General features: G+C 35.7%; 1 protein-coding gene across 4 annotated transcripts; it reads left to right on the top strand.

Moving 5' to 3' along the window:
• Window positions 1-1,807: 1,807 nt before the first annotated feature.
• On the top strand, window positions 1,808-14,443 carry LOC124411021 (aldehyde dehydrogenase, dimeric NADP-preferring). 4 transcript variants are annotated; one of them, XM_046889842.1, is made up of 13 exons: window positions 1,808-1,944; window positions 2,033-2,225; window positions 9,198-9,244; window positions 9,940-10,083; window positions 10,168-10,263; window positions 10,339-10,560; window positions 10,639-10,802; window positions 10,880-11,110; window positions 11,198-11,398; window positions 11,570-11,685; window positions 11,977-12,112; window positions 12,216-12,366; window positions 13,356-14,443. In XM_046889842.1, exons 1-13 carry the CDS (start codon window positions 1,912-1,914, stop codon window positions 13,377-13,379), a joined length of 1,758 nt encoding a protein of 585 aa, XP_046745798.1. In that variant the 5' UTR covers window positions 1,808-1,911; the 3' UTR covers window positions 13,380-14,443. The 4 variants fall into 4 exon arrangements, with proteins under 4 accessions (XP_046745798.1, XP_046745808.1, XP_046745826.1 ...); XM_046889852.1 differs by lacking the exons at window positions 1,808-1,944; window positions 2,033-2,225 and adding an exon at window positions 3,723-3,846; XM_046889870.1 differs by lacking the exons at window positions 1,808-1,944; window positions 2,033-2,225 and adding an exon at window positions 3,955-3,973.
• The last annotated feature ends 822 nt before the right edge of the window (window positions 14,444-15,265 follow it).

Here is a 15,265-nt window from a genome sequence, read left to right as displayed (position 1 = left end):
TATTGATGTTACAGGTTTTTTTTTTTTTAACGAGTACTGGATTTCGTTCATTGGTTTAATTTTTCGCGGCAACAACGTCTACATGCAATATCAATGTATCTGCCTCGTTGTCACATAAGCAAGCATTTTCATTATAATAAAAGAATGTAAGGATATTTTAATTTAATAACTTGTGAATATAAATGATTGTTGGATTATTTAATTAATTATTTCACCGATAGTTTACTCCATCATATAATTATATCAATCGTCGCCCAGTATATTCCCGAGAGTCGTCCAGAAAGTGATAGCAAATAGTTGCGTCAGAATACACATGTTTCACCATCACCGACCTAATGTTCTAAATGCATAATTTATATTTTCACTATTTTGCTAATGAAAAAAAATTCGGCCCGAACTTTTCCCAGAAAAACCATCTCTTACTTTAGTCAGTCGGATTATTGCAGGTATAGTACCAAAGTTGTCAATAATTCAAAATGAAAAAAAAATCAACAAGAAACTTTCTTCACCAAAAATTGTTTACAAAGGATATTAATTTGGCAGCAAACCATGGTGATGTAATTTCATCCGTACCTCAAATACCAATTATGAATAAAAAGTAAATTAAAAACTCACCCAAGTCGCCGTTGAGACTCGATTAATACGTGGTTTTCGTTAGAGTTTCAAGTCCAAATTACTTCATTGAATGTATACTCGTATGAATTCGGAAATAGGTGAAGTCCCGATTAATTGATAGTAGTATACATGTATAATAAGTATTCCTCGCAAATGCTTAATTGTGATGTATCTAGAAAATATAGTGTTTAATCGTCCATTACCGTTCCTGCACTCTATAAGGAGATTGAATAAATTCGCGTGTACCTGAACTTTCCGCAAAATTAACCTCTGACGTTATGAAATATATAGCGATAATCAAGTAAATAAAATAAATATCTGTTGCAATTAAATATCGAATGTATATAGTTGTAGTCGAATGCTAGGAAGTATTCGAGAGTATCAAGAATAAAAAGTATTCACACAGGTATCCTCGGCAGCAGTATTCTGCGAGAGTCCCCGCCGTTTTTGTCAGAAGGGGTAAATAAGCCTACACAGAGTAACTTACGCGTCGAACGTGTATGGTATAAATGTGCTCGACCGCTTCTCTTCACTACAATTTAACAGAGATCAGGTTTCTCACGCGTTCTTACCGACGTATAACTTGACATAATAATAATATGCGTGTGTAACGTGAGCACCAGTGAACTTTATCGCAATACTTAACTGCAGGAAAATACGGAAACTTTTGCTGACTCGAATCGCTCAAGTGTCACTCTCAGTGTAGTCGGCATTTTTCCCCGCAATTGCACGGTGAGCATGGTGAGTATATATAAAGTCTCAAACAGTTGTACTGTGGTTGCGAATTGACGCTAATGGAAATTTGAAAAATCTGAGAAAAATCGTTTTCGTATTTCGCTAATATACGAGCGCGATGCTCTCAGGACCGTAACTCGTTCAGGTTGATAGGTTGAAAGTTTGTCCGAGCAGACTTTCTAGTTCACATAATCGTGGAGAGTGAGAGTCAGTCAGATCTGCAATTGTGTGCTTATCCACTTGCATGGGGAAATGTGTTCGCGTTATAGATATGTGTATTGGATTTGTTATATCACGAAACAGGCAATCGAACGGCGACTCGAGCGAGTACCGGCGTATAATAATCTGCTGTAGCCATCTATACGAGCGTGTACAAATGTGACTTATTGCCGTGACTTTTTGTACGAGTTGATAAACGAGCCATCTTGTGATGATTATAAATTAAAATAATGCCCGAAGGTTGAACTCAAAATACACGACTGTCATTCGTCCCAGTCATTAGAGTCGACCGCCATATTAAATTTGTGAGTTGAAGCTGCGATCTTTAGTAGTCGGTCACTCATGGAGGCTGGAATATTGAAGAACTCGTCGCGCGTACGTAGTTTGAGTGTTACTGTTTACCCAGTTTAAATTACATAAGTACTCTGGATTTTGAGCCCTTGAAAATCGAATGATTTTTCAGGGTGATTACAAAAGCGCCGTGGTTGACTTGACGGGAGCCGTTCCTGCAGACGTTCGTGTGGTTCCCAGCTACGGGATTGACTTTTCATCCTGTGAAAGTTCGGACCGCAAGCATGAATCTGCACAAAACGTCGACGAGTCTAAAGTGAATCTGTTACAACCTACGGATGTCGTTCTACAAGTCGGTGAAACTTGTGAGTAAATTATCAATCAATTGTTAGAGATAATCCCTGTCGCCGTCAGCTTGCTGATAGCGAGAAGTACATTCCATTGTCAATGAAAACACAATGAAAAAAGTATCTCTCTTTGATCCGTTTCTATAATCTACGCTCACCGCGCACCGGTGTGAAATTGTTATACACAGTTTGTATTTATTTATACAAATTTGATCAAGGTTCAAGCCGCCAAATTGGTTTAATCGAGGATTAAATACCTGTCAGTAAGGTACGGTTAAATTTAAATTTTGAATTGATAAGTTCACCGCCATTCAACAGTCTCATTAAACTGCAAGCTTAAGTGTTTTGTGTTGTGCATTTATCGTCTCTTCATCAGCATCGCACAACACGCATTGTATAACTTATTGACTGCTTTCGGTAAAGATGATTAGTATAATGTTTTTCCACACTTCGTGCTTCCTTATTTGTCAAGTTGTATTGTACTTTTGTAAGTTGACGGTCAACTGTTAGGTAAAACGGGGAAAGCGGACGTTGTAAACTGATTATAGCCAGTCACGAATCGCTCTGTCGAACAAGATCAGAAAGCACGATGGAAATGAAAGAAATCGCGTGGAAATTGTTCATAATTCTGTGATATATCATCCGTGCACTTTCTTCGCTTTCGTTTTTACTGATTACCGTGTAATACACGCGTTATATCGATCAAATATGCAATTAGTAGTTCAATGCAAGACCGGAATTACTCTCAGACCGTATGAGTAATGCATGGAATTTTACAGCAGTTTTGCGTATGCTAATTATTTATTATTTATGCGCCGTGTACACGTGTTCGATTTCCACGACAGTCCTGCTTCTGTATAACACGCGAGTCGTAATTTCACGGCCAATATATTCATAAGGGGGGGGGATTATCGAACAACTACTGTATTTGTACCGATAAGCATAAGATTACAGGTAGGTACGTTAGTTATAAAACATTGAAATATTTTCCATTACATCGATTCCAAATAACAATGCAGGGTAGATAATTGTCACACTAGAACTTTCAAACATGCAATTGTCCAACTTCCGCGTAAATACAGAGATTTTCGACTAGGTAGCATTATAGGTATTAAATAAGTGCGCCACGTGTTTTCGGAAACTCATAATGCGTTTTATTAGATTTGCGATCAATTAAACCCAATTTGCACGTGTGAAAGGTACTTATAGCAATTGCTACAAATAGGCTGAAAAATTTACAGATTGTTGTATCAACCAGATATTTGCTTCATCACCTATAACCGTTCGGTTGACTGTGAAACATACTTTTTTTGATTCAACGATTTTTACTAACCCTGTACAGACACCGGGTATGCTAATCTGACGCTTTATAGGTGTGAATACCGATATACACATGAATGCTGCATAAAACAGCATATAGCGATCACGTGCATCGTGTATATTCTTACGCACATACTATAGCTGTAAATCTTTTGGCAACTACAGTGCATATATAGTTAAGCGCAGGCAAAGATTTGACATTGCTCAAAAAATCGCACAACGCTGACTTATCAACACTCGCGAGTACCGGCCGAGTTGGAGATACTTTGAGTGACTCGTGGTACTTCGGACTCTCTGCTGTACGCCAGTGACATAATTCGTAAGTAATCGGCCCCTCCGATGGCCAGTCGACGAGTTTTCTTTTTTTGAGAGTCACGTCCTCGCTTTCGTACCCACACTAACTCCAGTCTGGCCGTCAACTGACTAGGCGCAACAATTGATAACAGGTGAGATCGATTATATCGAGTATGTTGTGATTAATATGCGAGTTGTGCAGGTTTCATTTTATGACAATAGCCATGCGTGCGTAGAGTGTTTTCTGGTTTTAAAGATCACTTTCATTTCTGCACGAGAGACTTATCGGCAGTCTCAGCCGTCCCGAGTGTTCACAGATAGAGATAAACGAAGTGTATTGAGTTCATAAGAAGACAGATCATAGTTGTGGATGGAAATCTTGGCGCCAATTCGATGGTACACACGTTGCGAGGTTCATTGCGATTTTTCGTACTTTCTGTCTAACGAGGTGAATTCCTGGTTTGAATTGAATCGAAAAATATTTTAAAAACTTGGCATTCGTTGATCGCTGTGTTTCGTACTGTTTTCGAAATTCTTTGAGAAAAAATGTACCGAGTTAATGATTCAACGGAATAAGTTAATTGACTTTCAAAGTGTAATACGTTACTTACTTCCTCTGACTTCGGTATGAAAATCATTAAAGAACAATCATACTTTTAAATAGGGATTATAATGTAGCCAGAGAATGTGACTGAGGAAAATTCCAGTACAGTTCGAATAATTCCTTGCTGTGCGACATATTCCTGTGAATATATGTGTCATACACGTTGGTCAGTAACTTTAATACAAGTAGTTTTAACACAATATGAATTTAATAACGTCAACACGAATTTTGATGCCGAGTTCTAGATGTCAAATTTTCATTTCTTCCACGTAACTGATAAAAGTTCGGGTTTTAAGAAAGATTACCTATTTTTTCAAACATTTATTGTAAATAACAATTAAACAAACTTCAGTTTCGTATTTAAATCACTTTTATTAAAAAATTTAAGTGCGAGACTGAAATTTGTTTAATTGTTATTTACACCAAATATTTGAGAAAATAGGTAAATTTTCTTAAAATACAAAATATCGTTCAGGTTTTTACAAAGTCAAACTTCACCTAATGAAAATGTTTTTTATTTTATTAGTTACTAGTTACGCAGAAGAAATTAAAATTTGACATCTATAGAACCCAGACTCAAAATTCATCTTGATCGGTGATTATTTAACAACGTAAAAAAGACAAAAGCAAACTTTAGAAGTAATAAATGAAGACTTTTGTTATTAATTATTCGATGTATAGAATCAAAATTTCTTTCTTTCAGTATAAATTCAATAAAAATTTCATTTTTTTTTGTTGACCTGTGTAATCAAGCACGGGTATTCGGAGCAGATATGTGTAGCCTATACTAAAATACATGAGTTATCTATTCGTAGCATGTAAAAAATGTGAATTATCCCGGCAATTTACGGTTAGCGTTTTGCGTGACCAAATAGAACCCCGTTTACGCAGGTGCGTATAACCACCCTTCTCTCACGTGAATAATTTAACCTTTTACACGTGTACGCATGTGTAGTAAATTGCGGTTGTAGATTTGCTAGTCTAATCTAGTCACTAGTTCTAATTTGTGTGTGAAGTGTTGTACTTATAACGATCCCGATAAAACTAAAAGGTGGACGTTCCCAAATTGAAAATCAAGACCAGTTATTTATTGTTAGACCCATATCACCAGACTCAAGATTCGACTTTTGCCAGAGATTTCTAAAGGCCATAAGTTTATACAGTGACTGGATAAATTGAATGAAGAGAAATCGCATCAATTTAATACCTAACCTTGGACGACGGACTCCGAATTTAGTGACGCAGATGTATCGCTAATAAATATTGCAGTCGTCTGGGATTAATCCATCGTTCTATTCAATTTGTATCACTATTTTTCCGTCTACATTTGTGCTTTTTATCGCCAAACGAAATTAATAATTATCGAAGTTGAAAATCTGTTGATATAAATTATGTCGGCAGAAATTGTTTTCCGAACCGGATCACTCGACTCGGTCAAATCCTCCGGAGTGCTGACTGAAATCCTCACAGAAACAGGCTCTAGGGAGTCGCAAAACTCTGTCAAGATTCTCGTAGAACCATCGCCGTATCAAAATGAATCTTCGCCAATTCATGGTACGATATTCCGACGATTAAATCGCGACAGCAATTAAAATATCGTGCACGCCGTAAGAGATTACGAATAATATTAGTGTCACGTGTATTATAAATACCTACACCAATACGAAGATACGTGCGAAGAATGATGCATCATACCTATACTGCGCATAACTGCAAGCATCTAAAGCTCTTTTACTCATTATAATGTTTCTCTCTCGTGCAGGTAATGAGAAAATCTGTTGCCATAAATGACTCGCGTTTTTGAACAAGAAATTCTACAAATTGACGTCACCTGCGACACCTGTAAAAACATTATCGACTATATTTTTAAAACCAATTTACCCAGCAATAACGCCATGTTAGTTGTATACAGTAAAAACGCCCGAGGCGTATTTTGTGACCGGTATCGACGCAATCGCTTCGTGCCGATTGGATCACACCTTCCTGACCATGGCCTCTGACAGCATAAATTTACATACAAACTGGATCTGATTGCGAGGATGGGAATGCTTTCTGGAATTTTCTTTGCGGTTCGACAATTCTTTTGTTACACTAGGGTAATTGGACTCGTTTTCCGATTAGCGAGTGATTTCCTTATCGTGAAATCCGAGCTGTGGTTTTATAAAAGATTAACACGTTTCATATTGTAAACATTCAATCCGCACGTTCACAATCTCTTCGTGTTTTAGTCAGGCACGCAATCGTCAATTTATCGTCATATTAAAACGAAGGGTTTCGCATCAGTAGCATATTATATTATAGTGCATTACTTTCAAAGGTTAAAAGGAAATAAAATATTTTAGCTTGGTGATACGCGCGTTGAAGCGTGTGGTACCTGTAAGAAATTACAATATTATACCCATACAATGCAGGGTCGCGGGAAAAAGTTGTTGGCATTGAAAACGGATCAATATACGCTGTATTGGTTAATTGGGACAAGATAATAAATGTTATTTTAAAGGTCTAACTTTGGCTCATCGGTTGATGTTACCATGGGAACAAATGCAATGAATTGCGATAAACGAATTGTACAAATGACCTCCTGCGGTTTTGCAATACCTCTATGATTGCGTGACAATATTACAATATACCCAGTCATCACAAACTTCTGCCTTAAAATACATGTTTTCAGGACATTGACAAGAAATATTTTTTACTCCAATATTTTACAAGGTTATAATATATTTGATGATTGACGATCAAGCTCTAATATTGTTTAGCACCTTCCGTAATCGATTTTTAATAAATCAATTTCTAAACCAGTCCACAGATGGTTTTATCAAAACTAGTCGTAAAAATAGTCATTTTTTTATATAGTTTTCATCATTTTACAAAACAATTCAATTACTAGGAGTACCATCAAGTATGGTTAAAATCTTATGTCGTTAAAACTGTCTTTTTTCCATAAAGTTGTTTCCTATTACATTAATAATTTTATTGCTATTGAATGTAAAGTGGTTTGAATTTTTGATTTTTTAATCGAGACATTTTTGAGATCGTCAGGACAGACTGACATTATTCTCAAAACCTGTTTTGGGGATACTAGAGCTCTAAAAACGTAAAGATTAGTGGACTTCGGAAGAAACGATTAGCGACTGACACCGAATTTTTCCTATTTCACCGAATGAAGACGAAAAACAAGTAGGATCCGGCTGAAATATAATCTTATGCGTAATTATACAGTAATATGTTTGAGACAGCCTGAAAGAATTATACGTGATAGAATATTCTACTGATTTCTTTTAAATTATTAATTTACGATAGTGTCGGTATCTTCTATTATCAATAGACCTAATATTGAGCAAAGTGGAACAGGCCATAAAATTCATGTATCGTTAATCATTCTCCAAGTATCATTAGGTTGCATGTGAGTGAATGCACACTGCTGGATAAAAGGCGTCAATAGATCCATTTGAAATGAAGAATGGAAAATTTTTTCAATAACATAATTGAAATGGCTGAATATAAATGGTTACATTGAGAACATTTAGAATGTTAAATGTAAAATGCCATTTACATATTAAATGCCTATTTTAAACGAAACCCTTTCGAATATTACCCAGCAGTAAGTGAATGATAACGTCTCTTTGTCCTTCGAGAAGATATACGTCGATATTAGAAGCCTACAATATTTACTCGCCGAAATGCCCAATCATATTTTAAATGCATGAGAAAATCTTTCCAAACCTTTAAGACGTATAAAAATCGAACCATGGTGCTGTACATCGTATAAGAATAGACGAAGGTCTCTAGTTCTTGGAGTTAGTAAAATTTGCATCTTTCTCCTGAGAAATCTTAATTTGTTCATTTTAATGATTACCATCGATCCCTGAGGATAACTATACACGTATTTATATATATATATACAGTAAAATGTATAGCATCAGTGCCTGCACGCGTAAAAACTTGATATACATACTTATGGGGTATTTTAGGTCAATTTGACTATGGTCTTACCGTCACCCTCACCATTTTGGGTCTTAGTAACCTAAATGAAAATAAATTTCAAAACTGTACCTACAAACCATTCGCAGAAATGATTCAATAGTTTGTCAATGTTTTCGGATTTTGAATACCCATTGTTTGTAAATAAATACCCGGTGATAACGACGTGCAGAATGTTGTCACGAAATTAAGATAATAAACGAGGACAGACCTGTTTTATCTCGGTTACGCTGCCACCGCTGTCGGTAACGGCCTTTGTTGATCAGGGGCTTTAATTTCGTGGTTTGAAAATTAGTTTTAAGAAGGGGAACCCCGCTGATCGCGCGTGCGCAGTGAGTCAGCTGTGAAGTTAGCTTCGGTTTGCATTCTCATTCGAGGCAGCTCCTGAGCTCACTGATCAGCTGATTGACGAAACAATTGAAGACGAGGGGAAGATATTTCGCGGTAATGACAAGTTCGATTTCTCACTTTCTCAGAACTATGCAACTATACTTTATTTGAATGTTACGCTTGAACCTTTCTTGAATTGCATCTGAAAAATTGTTTGAATCTTACAATTAGGGTTACATTGACTATTGTTACTTCTCCAATGACAGCTACTCGGGAAACGATTCCTGCAGTTGATTTCTGAATCGCAATTGTTTTGTAAAGCTGGAATAAAGTCTCAGAAATTTTTTAACGACTACGCGTTTCATAAACTGTTTGTTAATTCTCGCACTGCATGTAATTTGTGGCAATCACTACAAATGTTTTATCTATTTTCTAACATTATTTTTCCTTGTTTACAGCCCAAGCGAACGGAACAGCACCACCAACTATGTCAAACTACGCCGATGTGAGTTTGTCTTCTTTGTATTTTTACAAGTGACTCAACTTTAATTAATCAACTTATGTCCTCATTTTATTCAAGGATGTATTTTTCATTGCATAATTATCACTCATCTGACCACCTTAAGATGATGATAAAGGACTAAAAAACTTGATCTTAGTTTAACGTATTTCCTCTACAATTCAAACAGACATCTCGATACTGCTAAGTAAAATTGTACTTCAATAATACAAAAGTGTAAATATACAATTCCATTGAATTTACAGTTATTCTTGTACTTTTTCTGAGTGAATACAATATCAGTTACTACTCGATATTCCACTCCTTCAACAAAACATGTTACAGCTCATGGAGATGTTAATTTTAAGCATAAGTCAAATAACCAAAGTCATAATGCATATTCAATCAGTGGTCATTTTAGAGTCAAGTTTATGACTGCTCGACTCAACGTAATGGCTATCATTTTAAAAGCAGTGCAGCTCACTCGAAAAGATAAATATACTGCACAGTTACGATGAAATTAAATCAATTATGCAGAGAAATAATTGAATATGTCAATGTGTCATCCTTCTTTTTCAATACTCTTTTAAAAATACCAGTTTAATATAATATGTGTACTTCGTTAGTTTGAAACAGTATACTTTAATAAGTAAGCCAAGGAAGATCGAGGCTCTACTGATTAAGTTACTTTCTTGTTCCAGATTGTACAAAGATCGAGAGACGCATTCCTAAGTGGTAAGACACGCCCACTGAAATGGAGAATCCAACAAGTGAAAGCATTTATCAAAATGATAGATGAAAACGTTGCTGATATACACGCAGCTCTAACCACTGATTTGAGACGAGTACGTAAAATTGTTTCTTACTCTGCTATACTCAGAGTTATTTTTCCTATATTGCCTTAATAAGTAACACAATTTTTGTTTTAGTGCAAATATGAGAACGTTGTTTTGGACTTGGACTTTGCAAAAAATGAAGCTACACTTTTATTGGACAATCTAGCAGAGTGGTCAGCCCCAGAGGAGGTAGATTTCTTGATTTTTATGGCTTGTATTGCATTTTTACAGCCGTCGATGTTGAACTTTTTGAAATAATTTCAGCCACCCAAAGGGATCGTCAATATTTTGGATTCCGTTAAAATATATAAGGATCCATACGGAGTAGTTCTAGTTATAGGACCGTGGAATTATCCTTTCCAACTTTCGGTGGTTCCTATGATAGCTGCTATAGCTGCCGGTAACTGTGTTATTCTTAAACCTTCGGAAGTTTCCCCAGCAACGTCAAAAATTATGGCTGAGTTGATCCCGAAGTATTTGGACAACGTAAGTTCACCTATCTCTTTACTTTTTTATGAAAATAAACTGCAGAAAATTGTATCGAGCTTCTAAATTTCACTCCAGGAATGCTGTCAAGTGATATTGGGTGGTGTCCCTGAGACAACAGAACTGTTGAAACAAAGATTTGATTATATATTCTATACGGGATCAACAATGGTTGGAAGAATTGTTCGTGATGCTGCAAACAAGTATTTGACTCCAGTAACGCTTGAGCTCGGTGGGAAAAGGTCAGTTGTTAAGCTGATTTTTTACTTTCTACCATTTTGAAAACCATCCCAAGCTTTATAACACGTTTCTTTTCCAGCCCGGTATACATAGACAGCACTGCAGACATAAGGATTACTACTAGACGACTATTATGGGGGAAATGTATAAATTCTGGACAGACTTGCGTTGCTCCAGATTATGTACTATGTACTCACGAAGTACAGGAGGCACTCATTAACGAAGCTAAAAAAGTCCTTAAAGAGTGGTACGGCGACAATCCAAAGGACAGTCCAGATCTTACTCGGATGATCAGCGATCGTCATTTTCAGTGAGGCCAACTTTATACTTGGATCGTCTAGATAGCAAAAGATTTGTACAAAGAACCATAAATAATAGAATTAAAATTTTTGACAAGGCGTTTAGCTGGCTTTCTGTCTGGAAATGGTAAAACTGCTGTCGGAGGAGAGACAGACCCTGCTGAGAAATTCATTGCCCCAACAATCTTGGTTGATGTTAAACCAACGGATCCAATAATGAATGATGAAATATTTGGACCTATTCTACCTGTCGTTTCCATAGCAAACGCATACGAAGCCATCAAATTCATTAATAGCCGGTATGATTGTACTATTTTACTAGATGAATTTGGCCACAAAGCAAGTTTTTCAACACACTTTTTACTCTTTAACCTCATCATTTTTGCAAAACTCGTTTGGCCGAAACACAATAATGGAAAGAAATTGCCTCGCAATAATAATAACGTGTCTATTAAATATCTTTGGTACAGGGAGAAGCCACTGGCGATGTACATATTCAGTAAAAACGAAGCTGACGTATCTCTGATTTTGGAAAATACAAGCAGCGGAGGTGTATGCGTAAATGAAACGGTGTTACATCTCGCAGGTATATGGGCAATCATTTTCTCAATACGTAAAAGTCATTCGTTCCATTTCAAATAACTTTGACATGCTTTGATTTGATAGTACTTGTTGGTGTTTTTTTTTGTTGCATAATACATCTTCCCAACCCATACTTTTGTTGCAATGTAATCAGGTTTAAATTACTAATCAGAAATAGTCTAGTCAGGTTCAATATTGCATGACATGATGTATTGTATATCATTTTTGAGATATACATTTTTAATTGTCAAAACTAATTTATCACCGGTTAATACCAAGTGTTTCTCTGATTTAGTTGAAACATTGCCATTCGGTGGCGTCGGCGCTTCAGGAATGGGATCTTATCATGGAAAGTACAGCTTTGATACGTTTGTACATAAAAAAAGTGTCCTCATCAAATCGTTCAATGGTTTGGGAGAGGCTATTGCCGCGTGAGTATTACCTTCCACTTTAATTTTGCTGCATCTTTGATGCTTTTATTTGACCTCAGGTTTGGTTTCATACTGAATTATTTATTCTTAATGATAATTCCAGGTGTCGCTACCCACCATATACTGATGGCAAATTGAAGATGCTCGGCATATTGACCGCGAAGCGGAATATTCCTGGACTCAAATACTTGCCCCATGCCGTAATGTTCGGCTTAGGAATTCTCGTTACTATTGGCTTTAAAGCTGCTCTGAAGGTACACTCCGTTAAGTCGTCATAAATATAAAATGCGTCACAATTTCATATTTTTCCAATGATCATCCCCCATTATACGTATATAGCGAACCTAATCGAAGCTTTCATAGATTTTTTCTTCAGATCATTAACGAAATAAATATTTTTTTTATTACAGTATTATAACATACTATTTTTATTTCTGATTTTTGATGTACATATCTGTACTCGCAGTCTTACCATTCCCATTTTTTTGTATCATTATATATTTCATTCCCTATCTGTTACGCCATAACTTTCGCACTTGTTTCAAATTGATGAAAATTTCATGCTCGTTGCAAAAAAGTGGCGAATTGCCAAAACGATCTTAGCTTTCGCTAATAGTCTTCCAGTGAGAAATATACAGAATCAATTCTTCCCAGTACAATCGTTTCATAGATCTATTTACTATAGAGACTATGTTGAAATAGGAAAAAGAGTGAAACTAGTCAAGGATTACGGACCCGAATAGGTGGTCTTAACTTCCATACGTTCGAAAATGCAAGTCTCACTTTTCCACGTGATAAGCGGACAAAACTGTGAAACTTACCTATACATCTATATCCTATTATCCTGTGCATTCTATGTATTTTATAGTTGCAAATGACATATGTATACGCACAATTATCTGCGCGCCCAAGCTTTATAATATTACGTATAAGATTATACTCATCCAAATATAATTTTCAGTATTCTATTATACAGAATATGTAATTGTGTGATAATAAATATGATACACATTATTCGTTCAATGTTCTGTAAACAGCAGCGTGTTGTTCTTCTTTCTGCTGTATTGCAAATTTTAGGTACACTTGAAAGTTCCGTAAATTCAATTTAGAAACTTGGTTCTTTGATTATTCGCTGAAAATTAATAATTCATCTGAGCCATTCATAAAGTCACTGAAGCACGTAACTTAAAATGAATTGGATATATGAAAACTCCGACTCATCTGCAAAAATGTATTTTTTCAGAGTTTCGGCAGCAACGAGGAATGAATTTATCACAGCGATACTTTTGAAATTATTGTGATTTGGCCTGCATTCCTAACTATACTGTACAGAGGTTTTTTCTACCAACATGGATTATACGTATTCGAACTAACAAACAAGTAAAATTACGCGCTAGTCGTTTAAAGTTACATTTATGCAATTTTCAACATAAAAAACATACTTCAAATTCTTCTAGCACAATTGGCGCAGAAAGTAGATATGCTCTAATGTTTACCAATATTTGCAGGGAAAAAAGATTAGTGAAACATACTCTAACAAATTTCCATCCAAAATAGTAATTTTTGAAACATTTATCAGGTGAAAAATAATAAAAGTTGTAAATATGTAATATTTAATGGAATCAGGACTAAAGTTATTCCCGCATAGATTTTTTAATGCATTGTTAAATATTATTGTATTATATTAGTTTAATATTATTTTTATACCCTGATTAAAAAATGTCCCTTACTATTATTGCTATTTCATTCCGGTGGTTGTAAAGTTGAACGGATTCTCAGTAATCAGCACATCACATTATTATACTGTAATTTTCATAGTTTAATTAAAAATGAAAACTAATGGATTATATTGTACCGTTGACTGAAATGTTCAGCGGCTGCTTACAAACACGGTGAAAATAAAAATTATGATTTGTTCATTGCCACGCTTACTCATTTGAAACCTTATGCATAATTTTATAAACCTCGTTCGAGTTATTTGCCATGATCAATAAAGCGCTCCCAAAGGCGCTCAACCTACTCAAAACTCTGTATGATGCGACGTTCATTTATAACCAATCTACCGCGTTTTTAGAATTTATACACCGGTGTTCGAGGCTGGAATATCAGCTGATCAAGTACACGGCTTGCATATTCAATTTGCATAAGACTAAAGGTCACCGAAAAGCTAATAGAATATAAGCTATAGAGTATAAGGTGCGTACATATCGGGACATCAACCATATTTTTAAGTATACGTACTAATGAGTGCCAAAATGAAAATGTATAAACTTCGAAATTAGAAACGATGCATGTATCACATAAACGGCGCAAAATAATAAGATTAAAATACCTTTTCAAATTATTTTACCGACTTTTTAAAATTCCATTCCACAATCCGCAGAAAACCGATCACTCGCAGAATACAGGTATAAGGTGCACGATCAGCGTTCAAAACGCGTTTTTCCTAAATATTTATTGGAATGCTAATGTAGAATCTGATCTTGACACTGGCACAGTAGCAGTCGTTAGACGCGACAGTACTGATACTTAATTGAGGTCTTTATTTTCTCCTTGAAAAAATGATTATACGGATATGAGTAATTAAAAAATGTACAGCAGGAGCCTGTTTTCTTAAGCAAACACCTTCGGCGGTGTTATATATTATCATTTTTTTTACGCAGGTATAATAGGAAAACGATAAAATTACCGATCAAAACACGTTTTACTGCAGGTTACGAGCTATAAGTATAGGTATGGGTACAAAACTATAATTTCATCGATTTGATGCGAAAATTAATATGCAGAATGCAATGAGTGTATGGCGTGACTGTCGGTCACATTATATTGATTATATCCGATTATCTTGGTATCTACGTAGAAAAGGAAATTTCCGACTATTGCGTGATATGTTTAGTTGGAACTTGTAATTCCATCGCGGAATTTCAGGTACATATAACGATTCGGATAATTATGCTTGGGAATCTCTAGCGAATTTTGGATGGGGAAATTCGTGGTCGAAAAATGATGCAATGGCTAATTGTAAGTAAATATCGTTCTACGATATAGTAAACAGGTAAGGATACCTTATGCAAATTTCACTCAACTATCAAAGTAACCACATACATGAACGAGGTTGTGCTGCGAGTCGTAAAAACGTAAATTTTGGCAATT

This window comes from Diprion similis, chromosome 2 (assembly GCF_021155765.1).
Source record: "Diprion similis isolate iyDipSimi1 chromosome 2, iyDipSimi1.1, whole genome shotgun sequence".
In the NCBI taxonomy this organism is placed as follows: domain Eukaryota; kingdom Metazoa; phylum Arthropoda; class Insecta; order Hymenoptera; family Diprionidae; genus Diprion; species Diprion similis.
This window is presented reverse-complemented; position numbering and strand designations above follow the sequence as displayed.